At 39.8% G+C, this 20660-nt stretch overlaps 1 protein-coding gene across 1 annotated transcript in view; it reads right to left on the reverse strand.

Annotated features, from left to right (window-relative positions):
• LOC139714658 (trafficking protein particle complex subunit 8-like) overlaps positions 1-20660 on the reverse strand; it is a 56685-nt gene that overhangs the window by 12448 nt on the left and 23577 nt on the right. The window contains exons 4-18 of the mRNA XM_071626337.1: positions 18548-18722; positions 17710-17878; positions 16783-16906; positions 15792-16213; positions 15032-15147; positions 14067-14217; positions 10108-10208; positions 9197-9302; positions 8041-8172; positions 7047-7118; positions 6052-6204; positions 5403-5529; positions 2883-3080; positions 1875-2047; positions 491-565 (exon numbers count right to left, since the gene is read on the reverse strand). Coding sequence (XP_071482438.1) covers positions 491-565; positions 1875-2047; positions 2883-3080; positions 5403-5529; positions 6052-6204; positions 7047-7118; positions 8041-8172; positions 9197-9302; positions 10108-10208; positions 14067-14217; positions 15032-15147; positions 15792-16213; positions 16783-16906; positions 17710-17878; positions 18548-18722 — 2294 coding nt within the window. The remainder of the gene's footprint in view (positions 1-490; positions 566-1874; positions 2048-2882; positions 3081-5402; positions 5530-6051; positions 6205-7046; positions 7119-8040; positions 8173-9196; positions 9303-10107; positions 10209-14066; positions 14218-15031; positions 15148-15791; positions 16214-16782; positions 16907-17709; positions 17879-18547; positions 18723-20660) is intronic.

The raw sequence follows: 20660 nt of genomic DNA on the forward strand, positions 1-20660 counted from the left end.
TGGCACAGTTCAGGTAGTTGATACAATTAGAAAGGCTTCATACATGGCCCCTACACTTTAATGGTACACAATGGGAGTATAAGTCTTGAGGTTTCATTATTACAAAGAAAAACAAGAGAAAAACAATATAGAGAAGATGACTTGTGTGGGAGGGAATATACAGAATGATCCCTTGGAAGACTTTAAATTGTTTAATGGAGGCTACCAGTCCTGAGACAATGAGTGCAATGTCTCCTTAGTGGAAGTATGTCAGTTCTTGCAAGTACAGACTGTTCTTCATTTGAAGTAAATTGTCTTCAACACAAGCAGTATTTCCTCTTTCAATGTCATGCTGGAGACACTGGTTACTACCAGGGGGGAATTGATGATCATGAAGAAACCTCAACCTCCCCCCCCCCCCCCCCCCCCCCCCAACAGACAAGAGGACACACTGTCTCTTCTCTCGGCTCAAAATCCACCAGATGGCGAGGAGACGTGTCGTAAGGCTTACCAGTTTGTAGTCATTTCCTGCCAAGACGACTTCTGGAATGCATTGCACTTTCACCGCACTATCCACGCCAGGAACCTGCCGAGACAAATCATTGTCATCATCCACAGTTGTCTCGCTTCTTTTTTTTTTCTTTTTTTTTCAATACTTCTAACCTGAAAGTCTTTGCCTGCATCATGTTAACATTCTCATGCATTAACCCATGCAATGTATGGCCATGCTGCTGAAATTTATGTCTCTTGGAAATATGAGACTTTACAGTTTTTATCCAAACTTAGATAAGAGCAGACCATTCCTACATACATCACTAACATTACAATACATAGCTACAATATCTGATCTGCAGACCCATTGCAAATAAACCCCCACACAACCTTTTCCCCTGAAATGTAAAACCCATATTGACCAAATCTTTCATTTCTAAGAAGTAAAAATTTCGAACAGACTACCTTGTGAGTTGAGAATGTATGGGGAACCACTATACTTTTTCAAGTAAACTTCAATCACACAATCAGGGCATATTTTAGAGCTCTTTTAGAGCTCACACAACAACCAAACTAACAGCATGATGCAAATGGGCTAATTTCTTATGCTGAATAGTTTCTAACAAAAGTAATCATCGTCTTCTACTCAAGGATTGCCTTAAAAAACCACAAACCCTGCAGGCAGGCTGCCTTAGCTAGTGACAACTAATGAATGATACAGTGCACTCCCGTTATAACGAAATGCTCGGGACCGGCAGTTTTCTTTCGTTATAACGAAATTTCGTTATAACCGAACAAATACAATATATAACGAAAACAAGGAAACCACATATATATATCATATTCTGTTTGCTGAATACTCATCATACACTGGAAAGCTATGTGAAATGTGATGGGATAACTGTATTACAATAATAAACGCAAGTTCCCCTCAGAAACTGTGCGTGACACAAGGAGCGAACACACAGTGGTGAGAAGCGTTCACCCATGCAGAGACGCTAAATATGTTTGTTCCGCTACGTATTTTCGAAAGCAATTCGCATTTCGTTATAACGGAGCACATTTCTTTTGTTTTTCTTTGTCTGTGGCGCTCAAAAAAGACTTCGTTATAACGGAAATTTCGTTATAACCGTGTTCGTTATAAGCGAATTTTGTACCATAGTCTTTAATGGTGATAATTTTGGGACCAGAAGATTTACTTCGTTATAACGAAATTTCGTTATAACCGTGTTCGTTGTAACGGGAGTGCACTGTATTAAGATCCTGCCTGAAGAAATTTAACTGGTGGGAGCAGGGAAATGCAATGGTCTTTTACTATGCTACAGGAGAAGAAACGTCTGTGAATTCAAATACATTCCAGAAATGATCTATTCTTGAAATATCGTGTTAGAAGAGTCACTCACATCGCTGCCGCTGACGTGCGGCTCATTGGTCAGCACCTGCGGCTGATGCTCCGGGTTCTCCTGATTACCGCCCTCGTAGTTGACGGGGAGAAACTTCCAGAGCAGCGTGATGTTGGTCAGGACGAGCGAGATCTTCAGCGGGTTCTCCAGGACCAGCTCAACAGTCATTGGCTCTGTTAGTAATGTGTGGTCAAGAGACACAATATCAGCCACTGAACTTCAAAGTTACGCTTCCATAGCTTACACATGTAACCCTCTACAAGTCACGTTTGCATTCGTTTCTGCACAAGTGTCAGTATCAGGTATGTACATCCTAGAGATCAGCACAGAGTACTTGTATGTTCCCACTGATTTTAGCGGATTGTATCAAATGCACACCTGATTCTACTATCAACCCCATAAACTTGTCTTTTTTGCTCTGTGTCCTTATCTCAAGTGATAATATTTTGCACAATTAAATTGCCACAATATTTGGGCTTTCATGAAGTATTTCACTATGGAGCTTTGAATTACAATCCTTGTATCCTGTATACTTGGCTGCATTTGAATGTTTAAGCTAATTTGTTTGAACTGTGTTCAGCTGGTTGCATAATGATAAAAATATTACCATTTCTACAGTAGATTTCTGAAAATGAAGTGGGTCACATCATGTATCATTGGAAGAGTTACTGCTGTAAATTTGAAAACTATCAAAATCAGGAAATTGATGTATAGCAACTATATCAGACTCTCATAGTGACAGGACATGACTGAAAGAGGATGACAGTTTTTAGTATATTGAGTCATGATAATGGAGCAGCTATAACCTTAGAAAATGGTGCTATTACTGTACATGCACAGTCTAGCAGGGATAAAAACAACATGTGATGCTGCTGTAGGGAAAAATGGAAAAAACAAAACAAAACAAAACAACTAACAAACAATAAATCAAACAAACACTTATCAAACAAAGAAACAAAACATGTAAGTACAAATTGTCAAGGAAAGTCAAAAGAGACATAGACCCACCTCCCAGGATACCAACTGGACTGATGGAGTTGTCCGTCCCACTGTGTAGAAGCTGGGGGTGGAACTGGAACCATGATGGGACCGCCTTGGTCTTGTTTGCTGCCATGGCGACCGCCTCCTCCATGGAGCACCATTCCTCCATCTCGGCCTTGTTGAAGATGCAGCCAAAGGTTACTGATGTCGCTGCCACTCTGTTGTCTGTTGCAGACATAAAATGATGAACAGAATATGAATAATGTCTGCACTGTCACAGCATTCATTCCCCCTCCCCCCCCCCCCCCCCCCCCGCCCCACTGGGATATTTATTATTCTACAGCAAATGCATATGCATCTAAACACATAATACATCATCATATCTCAAACAAAGCACTTTGAAAAACAGGCAATGAAATATTGTGATTCAGACCGTCATATCATATGTGACCGGCTACAACAAAATGATCCTAAAGTCGGGCGAGGTCGATTATTTGAAAATTGCATGACACAATTCCCTAATCTTTCTGCTTTACATTGATATATAACACATCTTATAAAAATAATCGGCTGCAGGGATATCGATGTTTAAAAGAGAGCATGTCGAGACGTCTGGGAAATCACTGTTTTGAGAAAAGCGCCCTAAAAGTTTTCCTTGCGACGCAATCACGATCAAGGGACACGCAAGTCAGTATCCACCTCCGAACAATAGAAGGTAAGCCCTAGCAACCCCCGAAATGCTCATTCAAACACAGCGTCGGTGGTCTCCTCACCGTTCAATCAGTGACCAGGATGAGGAGAAGCGGCTGGGCATAGGGCACCCCGCCAGCACGCACCAGTTGACCGGGCAGTGTGCGAGCTTCACGCTTCGGTTAGCGGCAAGCAGCAAACTGACCAATGAGATCACTCTGGTCGAGCCTATCTGTGGCGCTCAATCCAAATGTTCGAACCAGTTTCTGCTTCCTTGAAACGCCAAAAAACATGGCCCAGAAAAACGCTACTTTTTGGTCTTTCCTTTCATCATTTTACTTCAAAATTTCGACAGATGATAGAAGACATGCCATACTCTAATAATATGTCAAATTCAGAAAATCAGAAGTTTTGACCAATTTTGATGCTCTGACTTCAAACTCGATTTTCACGGCTTCGACAGTGCGCGACTTTAGGACCATTTTGTTGTAGCGGGTCACATATCATACCTATCAAGAAAACAGGTGTCTAAACAGACACCATTTTTCCTGAAACATTTGCAGCTTATGACTATTTCTTGCAATAAATGTTTCTTTGTTATAATATTCCCTTATGCCATCTTTACATAAATTAGAATGAGGTATTATTCTTTTTATTTTACTATCATAAATTTCATATCTTACAAATAGTAATACAATTCAATGCTGAATTGCTAATACCCCAAAAACCAAATAATTTATTTTCCATCGTAAATATTATTTCTCAACCCACATTAATGTTAATCCATTCTCTTACTTCAGTCTATAATCTATCAATATATTGACACTCACTCAAAAGATGTATTACAGTTTCAACATAAACATTACGAAATGAACATTGTTTTCTTCAATCAACACAATTCTTTTTTTTTAACATCTTATTTGTATATAAAACACAAATATACAGCATTCTTGACATGTTTACACTTTTCATGTCATTTTCAGCTTTGACTACTGAAGCTTAGCATCAGCAGAATGAAGCTTCTGTCCCATCATAAATACACACAAAATACATAACAATGGAAGCATACATACATAACACAGTTAAGCTGTTAATGTGAAGGAGACTACAGACATCTGTGTTAATTTCATAAAACATTAGATAACAGGGGAAGAGAAAATATATCACAATGACAAATCACAAGGGACATCCATGTCATGTCTTGTTCGAGAACAGAGTGTTTTTGCCTCTAACTACATAGAGGAGGCATAATTACACACATTGCTCAGCAAGAATCTGTTTAGCCTTTTGTCAAGGCCCTCTCGCTGTATAATGGCTGTAGCGGGTGAGCCCAACTGAGCATGATAGCGTGAGGGCCTTTTGAAATCTGCTTCACAACATTATTATTCATGGAACATAAACCCTACTGAATATTCATATTAACAGGCTCCGGTGGACCAATGGAATGACACGCTCCCCACATCCTCCGTGTTGGCATTGTCTGGCCTGTTGGCATGCATCACTGACTGCCAGTGGAGGTCTGTGGCATGCATTCGCTGTATGCAAATTGGGCAAGGGCAGACATACACGCAGATTGGTCGACTTTTATTCAGGGAGTAAAAGTTGGTAGTTTAAAGGGCTAACATAAGGATGTGAATCAGATCTCAAAAGGCCCTCGCACACTCCAACTCAGCTGAGATCACTTCTTTCGCCTCATTCACTCACCACCATACAGCAAGAGGGCCTTGGCATGAGACTAGACTCGGTGGGACTCAAACCCACAGCCACTGATTGCAATTCATACATGCTAATGACTGGGCAACCTTGCAGCCTTCTTAGAGCTGTCAAGACAGTGGTGTGTAACTTCACTGAGCTCACCTGAGTACTGAGGCCTGTCGGGGGAGGCAAGCAGGATCCTGGTGGCAGACTTCTTGATGACCGGAAGCGGGAGCTGAGGTAACGCCCCTAGAGTCTGCCCGTCAGCGTACTGAATTGTTAGCAGTTGCTGCAAGAAATGAGAGTGATAATGATCATGGTAATGATGATGATGATGGTGACGATGATGATGATGATGATGATAATTATAACAATTACACTCACTGTTATCATAACAATTACACTCACTGTTTACATAACAATTACACTCACTGTTATCATCATCATCATCATAATCCGAGTGGCATTTTCATATGTCTACTGGTTAGATGTCACAAAACTTGTGTAATAAGCTGAACTTGGTTGAAGGGAAATATGTAATGTCGTTTTGGTTTCTTTGTTTTCACTGCAGCTACGAGACACACAAAGCAATCAAAAAGATAACCGAAATTAAAAAAAGAACAGCTACATGTCCTATAACAAACAAACAAAAACAAGTCAGAAGGAAGTAAGTATCTATGACATGAAAATTGTTTGTGATACATTTAATAACCACCTGCAAATAATACTATTTTCAGGAATTTGAGGAGGCATATCTAGAAAAGGGCCTGTACTTTGAAAAGACCACATGCGTGAGATGAATATCAAATACCTTGAAAATGGCCAGGTACTCTCTGAGAAAGGCCACCTGCTGGACTGCAGGCTGCCGGCTGTCCCGGGTCAGGAGATGTTTGAATGCTGCCGTCGCATTCTCCAGCTGCTTCAGGTTAAAGGACTGCCTACCGACTGTCAGATTGATGTGGTCCTGCGAGCACATTTTTATCATCAATTAGTCATCTGCAACTAACTCATTTTATCATCAATTAGTCATCTGCAACTAACTCAGCCTCTTTGTTTGCTTGTTTGTTCATTTCCATCTAAGAAGATGGCTGGATAGCCCATATTCAGCTACGTTAAGCTGGTCTTCCATGGGGTCCAGTTGGATGTGAGGTGGGACCACTTCACCGGGTTAAACACCCTGCTCTTTGCGATGGATGAATGAAGCGGGATCTTTTACGTGCATGAGTTGTGACTCTCTCATACACGGGACCTCCATTTTATGTCCTATCCGAGGGACAGAGTGTTTTGCCTCTTGTTAGAGGGGATGGTATGCTTACACACAACATTGCTCAGCCTCTTTGAGGCTGATTCAAGCAGCTGATGACTAAAACTTTCACGATAAAAGGAACTGATTACATAGATGGAAGCACCTTGTGAGAAATCGGTCAAATTGGTCAAAATTCCACAATTCGTGCTGGCTTTCGCAACAAAGGGCATATATCATAAATGTCAAGTCAAAACACAGCAGCTCAATGAGCTGTGCAACAAAACACTGTCATCTCGGTAAAATGGGTATTATATCATAACTGCACACATAGAATGTTTCATACTGTGGGTATTTCTCAGAATTTTGTGCTCTATGATACTGGCGAGAAAGGCAGACAAAATAAAATATCTTGCTTGTGTATGTCCCCATGAAAATTCTGTCCTTCTACACTGAGTGAAAAAGAGAAAGAATTGTGTCAGAATGTCCACTTTTACACTTTTTGTTATTTGTTTGAAGGATATATGTGAGTGATAAAAATGCGCAATTTGCATGGAACTTACCTCAGCCAGAGCCCATCCTTTGCCCTTGTACACCTGCAGGGCTTGACAGTAGGATCGCAGGGCATGCTTCCTCTGTGAACAGGGAGAGAAGAGGAAAATTACAGCCTTAATCGAAATACTATTAGCCCCTTTCTGGGTTTCAAACAATAGTGCAGGGAGCAGCAAAGGTGCAGACTTTGATTTGTAACACTACAGCAAAAACCTGATGTTTCTCTCTTAACCCCTTGTGAGCTCGGAGTGCTGATTAGCACAAAATACACCATAGCATTGTACACACTGTCCACAGTCTCTTGCACTGAGAGGGTAAAGATAGGCAACACATTTTGACACCTCCTCCAGACTCCCCCCCCCCCCCCATACCACACTTGAAGACTTAATCAATATCCTCATAAGACTTATTCTCTCCTAAACACTCCCCCCCCCCCCATAGCATGCCACTCTTGAAAACTCAATCAATATCCTCCAAAAAAATATTTTGGAATATATCAGAATCAAAAACCCGACATCCATCCATCAACACTGGCATCATCTCTCAAACCAAATGCAATCTTCTTCTTTTTTTTTTCTTTACTATTCAATGTTATCCTTTTCATTCAATTCAATATCAATCATACAAATGATACATTATAGCCAGGACTTTCATATAAATGAATGTGATTTTGTTTTGTCAATTCAGAATGTATCATAATTCACATATGCACATAGAGAGGAGAGAGAAAGGTCACCATCTGACGGAGGGAAGCCACTAGATATACAGGAAGGTGTTTTTACTTGCATCTTGTATTTAAGCACCCTATTTAAGCATCATGGCACATGACCAGTCCCCTAAACACACATACACACACACAAGCTGCAAGAATCTTCAGGCTTCAGGGAGGCAGATACAAAGAAGAAGGAGAAGGAAGAAGAGGAGGAGGAGGAAGAGGAGGAGGAGGAGGAGAAGAAGAAGAAAATAGTTTCCACGAACTGGGTGAGACACCATTTCTTCTCGCACCTGTCCCGCTTTGCTGAATCTGTGGCCAGCGAGGATCATGTGGAATGCATACTTGCGGACCATGGGCCTGGAGGAGTTGATGAAGCAGTGCGCTGCCTGTTCCAAGAAGAGGGCACTCCTCAGATCCGAATCCTGAGAGAGGGTGAGAAACACAGGTTGAACTTTTCATTCTGTCTTCTGGTAATCCCACTTAATTTCTCAGTATGAAATAAAAGCAACGGGTTTCACAACGGCACATTTTATCATTTTTTTAAAGTCATTGACAACATCAACATTCTGAGCAGAAAGCAGCCAACAGGATGAAAAAAAGTTATCTTTATAATATGCAATTAGTTTAAAGGGACTGTACAGTACTGGTTGAGGTGGGGATTCAGGTTTATAACATTCCTAGGTGAGATAATGAGAAACCTCTTATGAAATATGAAAGAACATGTAATTTTAAGAAGGATTCAACATTTATTTTATGAAAATCGGTCTTCAAATGGCTGAGATATACAAAAAAGTGATAATACTAAAAGGGGACAGGCCACGCCTTTTATTAGGATCTCCTCATTTCACCTTGTTTTTGGATATCTCAGCCATTTCAAAACCAATTTTCATCAAATAAACTTTTGATACCCCTTAGAATTGCATGCTCTTTGACATCTCATACAGTGGCTTCTGAATACATTGCAAAACGTTAAAAGCTAAATCGTCACCTCAACCAGAACTGTACTCACCCTTTAATCTATACAAAAGGATGTAAAGGATGTAAACTTGTAATATTCCTTGAAACTGTAACAAGATATGTTTAATCCAGTGATAATGGAATGGAAAACTAATCAAGCAAGCGTATCTCTTGCATCTCCTGCACCATATATTACAGGTCAGAGGTATGAAAATCAATGTATGGGGATCATGAAGCTTGTGAAATGAGAATAACTGTAAATTTTTACTATGAATGATAAAAAGATATCAAAACACCCAGATTGACTGCCAACAATTCTGTCATATAAGCCACAGCATATCACTTTGAGATAGCATTATGAGTTTGAAATGGCTCTTATACTTAGGACTCAAAATTCTTCACATGGTATTGACATTAGCGAGTGGTCAGAGTGTATGAAACTTGCACTGAGTGTGGTCATCCTGGTAGTTAAAAAGAATGGATAGTCACCTCTCCAGTGAGTCGGATAAATTCGAGCGCCGCCTCCGAGTACATGAACCTCGCTTTCTGGATCTCAGTTCCTATCAAGACAGCCCTGGTGGCCAAATGGGGTTGCCTGCCATGAACACAGAATACAGAAAATGTTGTAAATTGTCATGAGTTATACATGTATGCATTAGGAACTAGGCATGTCTCAGGGGTAGCCTACACAAAGTCATGCATTGACAGCTTGGTTGCTTATGTACATACCCAAATCAGGGTCCACCAAGCACAGGGGGCCGTTGTGATTCCAACATCAAAGTCATATGTGCAGGGCTCTTCAGGAATAAAAATTGGGTACTCAGATCTTAATCATTTTGAATTTTGATCTCAAAACACTCTGAAAGGACTCATTATTCTGGTAAATCGCATCAGTCAGAGGAGTTTCTTGGTAGATCCTCTCGATATATTGCAAGCAAATCTGAAATGGTGGGAGACGAATTTTGAGCCCTTCTGGGAAGTATGTTTTGCCTTTAACAGGGCACATGACCTGCAACCAGTGCAATCCTTGTACATGTAACTCATCATCTAAGAAGCCTGCAAATGCTGCAAAACATTGATCTTTCTTTTTTCTAATCATGGACATTGTTTTAATTCCTCCTGGCGCAATGTTTCACAGTGACATACAAGTAATCTGAACTCTATTTTTAGAAAAGACGCATAATGCAGAAACAAATTTTGAGAAAATCGGCCTTGATATGTAGCTGAACTCAAGCATGTGGGAGATTAGGCACTAATCTAAAACAAACAAACAAACAATGAGTTGATTCAAAATACCACTGTTACATGCTTCATTCAAACTGAAAGGTTTCCTATTTTAAAAGTAGAAGACATGTAAAGGGAAGTAGAAATGGACATGTGGGGCTGAATTGAGCACTCACTTGCATGTGGTGAGATACGTTGTCACAGCATTCTCCATGTAGTGTGAGGGATAGGACTTCTGAATGTGGCCTAGCATGAAGGCTGATATTGCAGCAAATTCCTGTGAACAGACCAGAAACAGAATCATGCATTACATTCAATTTCTTGTTTTCTCCTTTGTTCTTTTTTTTTTTTTTTGGGGGGGGGGGGGAGGGGTTAATGGGGTGCTTTTCTTATGAGCTAGTAATGGAAATGGATCTTCTACACACCATTACATTTCATGGAACACAATTCACTCGCCAAAACAAATGCATGGCCAACATTATCTCCATAACTTGACTCTGACAAAATAAAGTCCTGACAGTTATCTCTGACAGTGTTGGTGCTGATTTCAACACTGCTTAGCAGTGGTGATGACAAGCTACCTACATGCAACCAAGGAGGTTTTATACATGGAGTTCCAACTGGCTGTAATTATTCAAACAGTTGTCAGATTTCTATTGATGTACAAAAGAATTCCACAGGTGCACTTGTGCCTTTGATGATCGATGTTCCAAGCTGCCGTCTTGCTGAGCAATCTGAAGATTCATTTTGAATGTTATCATAATGTTGGCCATATTTTGCTTATTTATTTATTAAATGAAATGAAATTTTACTTAATAATAATAAAGCATGTAAAACAAAAGTCAATTCCGTTCAGAAATTTGCGCAAAAGTGTAAATCAGAGCTGTATTATGTGAAAATGTTTAAAACTGTACCATCCTGGGAAGCTGGTTTTATCACTTTTCGACTTAATTTCCCCAAATGAAACTAATGTGTAATAATCTTTATTATTATAATTCTTTATTGATAGATATATCAGAATAGTGCCCGGGTATGCCCAGTCGAGTAATTTTCATCTTCATTTCAGCATTTTTTCCGCAATTTCTGTTCGCGCATCCTCGTGTCTGTACCACCTACCTTTTATAAGAAGGGATAGCAAAAAGTAATTACCATCACAAAAACATATCTTCCTTTGAAAGTGGCTGGTGATTATGCAATGAGACACGAGTCAATTGTCTTCATATCGGCACGGCAGATCCTTTTTGGCACATGCTTCAAATATTTTTGAGCGGCGGCTTTGAACATAAATCAAAGGGAATAACTCTGTTGTTACTCCATCTCTTCAATCTCCTTGATGCAACTTACAGATCCACATGATATGAACTCAAACAATATCAAAAATTGCTCACTCACAATGAAACATATTGAAGGAAAAGACCATCCTGATACCATGTTGCTTTGTGTGAAAACAGAAAATTCAGAGAAGTAGATCAGTGAAAATTTTGGGGAAAATATTAAACACACACACAAAAAAAAAACAACAACAAAATTTAGAGAGTAAGACATATTGGCAACTCTGTGTGACATAAGTGTTGAGCAGATCTCAATTTGTTTTGTACACAATATTTCACTAATTAAAATTTTTCTCAAATATTTTTGCACAGATAGAACTATCTGCTGAGGAGGATAGACCAAAAAAAAGTACATGTATTACTCTTATTATACACCAAAAATGGATCTGGAAAAAAAAAATCTTGTGACAAAAAAAAAAAAAATGAATTTAAAACTTTTGTGTACAAATGGAATGGACAGCTGCTCAATATCTGTTCTGTCACATAGAGTTATCAATTTGTCTTGCTCTCTTTAACAGTTCATACATTTTTTTGTGTGTGTCTAATTTTTTTCAAAATTTTCCCTCATCTACTTTTCTCACTTATCTGTTTTCATACTAAGCAATATAATATCAGGATAGAATTCCCCTAGAAGAATAAGTTCTAAGTAAAAAGACATGTTTGAATTTCAAATATCTGAAATGTCTGGAAGGTTTGAGCAACAGTTTCAGACATGTACCACGTCAAGTGTTATTGGAAATGATACCTGCAGAAAAACTGGGTAAAAACGATACAACGTTTGCAAACCAGACCTAACAGAAAACAACTCCAAAGTCATGTTTTTACCTGATTAAGACCAAACTCTTATCTAACAGGGTTGCTGCTTCCACTAAAGCTTTTTTTTTTCCTTTTTTTTTCATATTTCCTGTCGTCTTTTAAATTTAGCACATTTAGCTATCAACAGCTGACGTGATTTCACAGAAGCATATCCCACGGGTAGACCGAAGTTTAGAAATACTGCTGGGGGAAAACTTGGCTCCTTTCCACACCTACTTCAATTACCCTTTCCTGACACACACTCTCACAACACACACACCTACACATTCTTTGAGACAGCTGTCTGTACTGAAAGGGTGTGTAAGGTAGGCAAAACCTGCATGATTGGAACACATGAAGTCAGCATTCAGGCAACAATAATAATGCTACATAACCATGGAGAACAAGCCAACTAAATGTTCCCACTAACAGAGACAGTTTCAGTTTTATCGGCATTAAAGGGATCGCACAGTTTTGGTTGAGACCTAATTTCAGGTTTCTATCATTTTTTGGTGAGATAATGAGAAACCTCTTATTAAATATGAAAGAGCATGTAATTCTATGAGGAATTCAACTCTTATTTGATGAAAATCGGTTTTGAAATGGCTGAGATATCCAAAAAGAGCGATTCTAATAAAGTGTGGGACCCACACTTTATTACGATCGCTTTGTTTTACTTTGTTTTTGGATGTTTCAGTCATTCCAAACCGGATTTTCATCAAATAAACTTTGAATTCCTGTTAAAATGGTATGCTCTGTACTATAAGTGTTTTCTTGGTATCTCGCAAAAAGTAAAAAGCCCAATTCTCATCTCTACCAATACTGTGCCATCCCTTTAAAAAACACTTTATATGAATGAAAGTAAAAGAAACTGAGATTTCCAAATCCAAAAGTAATATTTTCCTTGATCATTTTCATTCATATCATGTTTCTAGTCAATTTTTGAATATGTTTGAATTTACTGATAAAACCACGTAGTACATACAACTGTATATGGCACCCTTCACATTTTGAATGATCAAAAAAGGTTTGCAAACAGCAGTTCATCTCACAGGCATGTGCAATGTAATCCCACTCACGGGTCTATTTCGAAAATATTTTGTAGGAGAATACTAGTTTGAAACATTTTTCTCTTCTCTACAGATAAGACAAGAAGGTGTCTGTGACTACCTGGAAATACTCATGTATTTCTCTGGTGTGTCACTCATGCATTCTATTACCATAATACGCATGTACCAGACATAATAAAATGCTAATAGATACTGACACTTAAAGTTCATGATTCCCTTTTGCAACCCTTAAAATTAGATTCCTTTCCGAAGCTGCTACATTGTGGAGGTACATAATTCAGACCTTTCCTCCGAATAATAAAACTGGAAATTTCTTTATGACGGGGGAAGGGGAACAATACAAAAGACTTCAAATGAATTAATTCAGCCCTCGCCCAAAAAAAGAAATCCAACTGTTATTCTTGGCACAAAGGGAGAGTATATTCTTGACTGACATGGGATTAGTTTTCCATTTCTTTTTCTTCTTCTTTTTTTTATATTAACTCTGAGGTGTTTCATACATGATGTTCGGTGACATTATTCTTCAGCCATGCAAAATTTCATGACGTACGCAAAAGGGATATGTGACCTTTAAACCCGAAATGTCAAAGTATTTTAATTTTAAATTTTATGTGCACATTGCACTTTGAATACACTGTGTCCATAGAACCAAAATTTGCGAATTTCCACCAAAAAAAAGTCAGCAGCATTCATTACCAAAGTCTAGTACATGACCATGCCAATGTTCTCTCTTAATGTAGGGCTGCACACTGACCCATTTTTTTTCTACTGGTCCGACCTTTCTGTTGGACCAGTAGGTACCCAGTTTTTTCCATTTTTTACTGGTCCATTCCTGAAAAAGTTACTGGTACGACAGTGATTTTTACTGGTCAGGGACCATCGGACCAGTGCCAGTGGCCAGTGTGCAGCGAATGTTTAAACCCACTGACTATGACTCACCAGAGAGCCGGCATAATGCATCCAGGCCTGGTCATTGCCAAAGTCCCCCTTGGCCGTGTGGTAGGAGGTGTAGGCCAGCTCGTACATCTGGACCATGAAGGCCAGGTCTGCCCGACGTCGCATCTGGATCTCCGGCGATTCTCGCAGGTATCTAATGGAGGAAATCGGGCATCATAACATAATGACACATTCTTTTATGGCGACTCAATATCACATAGACTGGCATGGGGGGGGGGGGGGGGGGGGGGTGAAACATATAGAATGACCAACCAAAAGGATTATGCTGCTATTGAGGGGGGTTGTTAACTCTGGAAAAGAAAATACAAAGTCAAGAGACTGACTAGTTCCTGTTACTTACATAATATAACATAGTACATACCCCAAGGTTACAACATTCTGTATTATGCAAAAACAATAAATGTCCTCATCTATTACATTATTACATGGGTTAGTTGAATTAGGACAGTAACGCATACCTACAACTTGAATCTTTTTTGTAGGGTAACCATTTCTGCAGCATCACCTACAAGCCTTTAGCTAATGAGCAATGGATAACTAGATTCAGTGTCTTTAAATTTCTTGCATGTACTGCGGACGGCGATTATGTGCCCTCATTCATCACATGCTGCTTCAACAATCACTTTGATATTTGTCTACCAGTACATGAAAATGTTCACTGATCAGAGAATGACCCCAAGAACATTATGTCCACAGGGGAACATCGAAAATGATCCCTTCTTATGTCATCACATTTTAAACCACCACTCGCTGACCAGTACTTGACTGACCCACGTAATTCTGCATGACTTTCTCATGGTATTATTCCTCCTTCCATGGCAGAACTGAGCCAAATTGACCAAGGCTCTGTAGTCTTAAAGGGGAGATGCTGGGTTTGAAGATGACGGGACGTGCTTGCTACGTGTTACTGATGTAGAGGTTGCAGCACAATAGGAGGGTAGACTTACTTTGGTGAAGAGTCACTCTGTGGGGCCGACAGCAGCTTCTCGTTCTGCTTGTTGCCCATGAAGAGTTTCTTTGTGGCATTAAACAGAGATCTCTGGATGCCTTTCCTTGAAGCCAACTGGAAAAATCACAAGGCAACATTGAAAAATACACTGTGTCATCTCTCATATATGTATTTTTTTTTCAACATTGCTACATGGGTTCATTGCACTTCATTGTTTGCCAGCACATGTATTCTCCATTTTCTTCCATACATGCTTTGAGTGTTTGGAGGTACTACCAGTGTACGAAGTACATAATAATTGATTGGGTTTCTCTGTACACCTGACTGAGGTGTGGCACTGTACATCTACAGTTTGAAGCATAATTTAGCTGCATGGAAAGCCTCAACCCATGAGTCATTTACCCAATTACTAACTTTCCTTGCTATGATTCCTGATGTCTACAAAATGTCCTCTCCTCCATACATACACATGAGATGATATATAAGTGAGTTCAAAATGCGGAGTGACATCTTCTTTGCATCTTTTCATCTCTTACACACCACTTGTTAAGCAATTATTTCCAAAGAAAGTACTTCACCCATACTGTGCAATGCAAGGAATACTAGCATTGTCCAGGCAGTTAAATAGCTCTTACAGGCACTGCAAATATAGCAATTATGCCTTCTTTTTCAAATCTAGTTGCTTTGAGTTCGGGGTACAAATGCTTTGCACAGCGTACATTGTATGCAGAGGACAGACAACACTAATGTACTCTCACCTGTTCACTTAGGCTTCGTATCATACGCTCTATGTAGGGAAGTAGGCCTCGGACAACAAACTCGTGGACAAAGATTCTTAGTCTGTCATGATCACTGAGGGTTAGGTGTGCGCCATGCACGTTGCTCCCACCAGGGGTCTTCACGGGAGCCGGCGCCGTCCCCTGGTTTGCCCCCTTGCCGGTCTGTGGGACCGAGTTGCTGCCATTGGCATTGTTGGTGATGAGGGAGTCCGTCAGGGGGTCGGTCAGGGGATTCGACAGGGGGTCGGTCGGTGGATTCGACAAGGGGTCCGTCGGAGAGGCCACCGTGTGGTTGGACTGGCTATCCACATCAGCGAGGGGGTGGGGCACCATCTCGCTGTTTGGTGAGCCATCTACCTGGACCATCACTATGTCTTCTGGTGAGGGGTCATTGGGGAAATCTGAAACACAAATCATATTCTTCCTTTACTTTACCTTGTTATCTTCTCCCCCTCTCCAGACTCAAGAAACATTTTGTCTACCCTTTTCTCTCTCCCTTTAACATTTTTCTCATGTTTGACTCACTCTGATAATGCCAGTCTTCCATATATGATTTGTTGTTGCTGATTATGCATGCAGCAACAAACTCGACCTGAAATGTACCTCCCAGGATACCGACAGAGCAAAGGCTACTGTTGGTACTTTGTATACTGGTAACTACACATATATGTATCTATAGGGCTGCTAAACCTGTACAGATAGAAAACAAATACGGATGAAAAATAAGAAAAACAAACATATCTTGAAGGCTAAAAATTGCTCACATCAAACATACTATTTCAAATTTCAGGAAAACATCAATACATTTTATCTTTTATAAAAAGTACCATACAAGTATACTAGTCAGCAGCCCAGTGGGTGTCCTGACAAAATACACCACACAAGTACAAATGCTGTATTTACTACTTTTATTTCATTATCATCATCATCATCATTGTTGCCACTACTCTCTCTCCCAATCACCACTGACCTTCGGAGCTGTTGGGTGTAAGTACAATGTTGCAGTCCTCTGTCGCTGGTGATGTTCCCTCACTGACCTGGTCTGGAAACATGGATGGGTCGTTGGCAGGACTTGCATCATTTTCCATTGGATCCTGACACATAACAAAACAAGACAAAATAAAAACAAACACAAGATTCACCTTTACTGAACATCTAATTCACTGGTAAAGTTTTGATGATCTAGAAAAACCATCTTAGAAGACACTGTAGTGTATCAAAGCAACCAATGTTGGAAACATCTCCCATATAGACAATGCTCAATCCAAGCACTGCTGCATGAGCAAAACCATGTGGATGACCCTTCATCCTTGACTATGTTGTTACCGTTGGCAACCTGCTTGTGCGCAATGTTACTGGAACATTTGAGTTACCGGTCCTGAGACAGTTAAACAATTATGAACTCTCTTTAAAAATTTCAGAATCTGAATGAGTTTGTTGTAAACAGGCATAGGATGAAAACACTCAAAGCATATATCCTATCATCCAACATGAATATCACGATTACCGGTAGACTGAGCTATGTGATATCAAATATTTATGAGCATCATCAAGATGATTTTGGAAGAATACTTTTCAGTGTCCAAAAAGCAACTTCTTTAAAAGCTTCCATAAGTTGACATACATACCATGGATGACCAACTAAATACACATTAGCTGTCACCTAAAATCAAAAAGCTGACTGGTGGTCAAGTCTAGTCATGTGGTACACTGTAACAATACACCACATGACATTTAACACAGTGTATATTAAAATGCTTCAGATAACTGGATGAAATGAGGTAATAATCCCTCAGAGAAGTGGATGACAAACACGTTATTATTTCAACTGAAATGGGAAAAATGATGGATTGCCAGGAAGTTGTGGAAAACAAAGGCCAAATCTTGCACACTGCACCTGTTGATTGACTTTGTTCAGGTACTGGCTCCACGGATCAGGCATACACATCTGTTCCGAGGCCATCGACGTCGCATCCACAGTGGTCTTTGCTCGCGAGTTGATGCGCAGTAGATGGCAGGCATGACTGCCATATGTTGATTTCATGCTCTGGTATATTGCATCAGCCCTCAAATTTGAAACACAAATCAAACACTTCTTACTTTTACCATACCAAGCAAACAAACAAAACAAAACAAAAAATTTACATCATAATGTACAATGTACATCACAGAGCAATCAGTACACCTACATATAACTCATTTCAGACAGATCATATTTTAGTGTAAAGGACCAAGAGAAGCCATCACATGCTAGAAATCAAAGTGATGATCAATTAGAATCACATATTATACCTGAAAGGAAGATGTAATATTACATTGTACATAAATGAGCATCGACTATAAATCTGGCAAAGTGATTTTGCTACTGTATTAAGACCATGATGAGGGGAGACTTCGATATGCATAATTTGTCTCCATCATTAAGATCTGTGCCCCACATAATCCAGTAAGCATAGATGTATGCAATAAACAAACTGCTCATCAGAGTCCATGTTAGTAAGCACAGGGGGGTGTTTCATAAAGCTGTTTGTAAAGTTACAAACAACTTACGAGCGACTGGTGATCAGTTCTTGTGCTGAATTATGGAAATTCTGATAAGTATAGCACATCAGAACTGATCACCAGTTGCTCGTAAGTTGTTCGTAACTTTACGAACAGCTTTATGAAACAGGGCCCTGGGAATATAGCACAGTTTATCTACATCAGACTGCCATTTTACGGGTCCCGCCACTCACTTCTCCTCCTCCCCCTCTGAGTTGTCATGCAAGAGAACATAGTACTTGAAGATGTTGGGGCAGAGCCACTTGGGGTGGGTGGTGTTGGACGAGTGCTGCAGGTGGTGCTGCTGCTGGGACAGCTTGGCAAACTGGTCCATGGGGTCGGCGTGCCCCGTCGACACCACCAACATGCCTGGCCGAATGATATCTAGTCAAGGAAGGATCTTTTGATCTTGTTTTCTCCTTTTTCTTGTTTCTTTTCTCTTTTGTTTTCTTTTTTGCTTTTGTTTTTGTTTTTTTGAGACCACAATCTGCATAGATTGCACTGTGGCAGTAGAGAACTACATGAATCATGACTCATCAAACTGTGAGAAAATCATGACAACCTGCTGAGAATTCAAGGTCACAATGGCATGCTATCCAGCAGATTCAATTGTGCGCAATTTGAAATTTAATAGCAAAAGCATGATTATACATACAGCTAACTTCAGTATTCCCTCATTTTTACACGTATGTATTTTCCTCCCAGACAAAAAGCCATTATAAATCCCCTGATAGTTGCAGCATTTGGCACATTGTGACTGCTATTTATAATATATTTTGTGTTATGAATAACCATCCAAATACAGTTTTGTTCCCACAAATGTAAACTGTTCTCAGAAAATGCTCATAGCTTAGATAAGCGAGACAATCTCTCTCTGTAAAAAAATAAAATAAAAAATAAAAAGAAGGAGATAAAAATATTTGTTCATTTGCAAAATTCTATGCAATTTATCTCGCCTAAAGCAATGCACTGAAAGGCCAAAGATCATTTCCCTCTCTACAGCAATGCTATGTATATAAAATTATAAAATATACATGTATGAACGATTGGTCCAGACCTGTATAAAAAGAAACAAATGCACCAAGTATCACACATTCATACTCATATTCATGATGTATTATTTCTCTTACAACCTGAAAAAAAAAAATCATAATCTGGTCACTGTCTACAAAAATACAATACATTCAGCCCAACTGATACCTGACAGTGTGCCTAGGTGTACATACACTGTATCTCCTACATCAGGTTGCTGCCACATCCAGTACAAGTTTGATACGAACCATCAAACTTTATTAAAGGGAATCTCTCCCCTAAAATCTAAATTTGAGAGGTGTGAGAGCATGTCCTAAGAACTCCTAGAGAAAATTCTATCCCATCACAAAAAATGCCCCAAACTGTGAAATATTAATTTTAATAAGTCAGCATGCACTCGTGCGCGCTGCAATAGTAGCCAGATCTGAAAATACATGTAGAAGCCGCGCGTAGACCATCAGTGTGCGCACGTTTCCTTCGTTCGCCTCCGTCTGCACACAGCTATATCGAAAACTTCTATCGGTATCGCCTCATCGAGCCATCAATTATGCATCCGCATGAGTAGATGCTGCCGTGGCTGCCTGGTCAGTGGCCTGGTGTGGCGCGGCAACACCAACTTAGCTGCGTACGTCGACATTTGCATGCGTTTGCGTGTTTTGAGAGTATCGTAGTACACTGATCTTACAGAAAATTATCGAACTATGCAATCAAATGCAGTCAATAACGCCAGACGACTACTCTTAGATCAAGGCGCATGTAATTTTTGGCATTTTAGAGATTGCTCTACGTCTCTTTATATATAATTGCTATATATCTCTGTATGTGAGTAACATTGCACTCTTATATTTCATAGGGATATTGCCAGTACGATAACCTACAATGTCAGAAAACTAAATTTCTGTGTACAGATACACTTTAAGATCATCAAGCCAAGACCCTTAAGCTATTACTTATTATATCCCTCATGTAAAGCTTCTTGCCATAGGATTGTACAGAGCACGAACATGGTGTAGTTTTACTAGCTAGCTACGAGCAGCTGGATGCGGTGCAATTGGTTACTAGCCAGCGTGATATAGTACTTTTGGGAATCCACGATTTGCACCCATCGTGATCGTGTGATCGATATCTACATTTCTCACTTAAGAATGTACACAGTGCACGTAGTAGCGATACTTTTGAGCGACAGTCCTGTGGCTTGTAGCTAGCTAGCTAGCGCTAAGAGAGCGTGCGGTGTGACATGTGATGTGCGACAGCATTACAGAAATCTGTGTGGTG

The sequence above is a fragment of the Diadema antillarum genome, unplaced genomic scaffold (assembly GCF_040938485.1).
Source record: "Diadema antillarum isolate AM-2024a unplaced genomic scaffold, OU_Dant_1.0 seq00002365_RagTag, whole genome shotgun sequence".
Taxonomy (NCBI): domain Eukaryota; kingdom Metazoa; phylum Echinodermata; class Echinoidea; order Diadematoida; family Diadematidae; genus Diadema; species Diadema antillarum.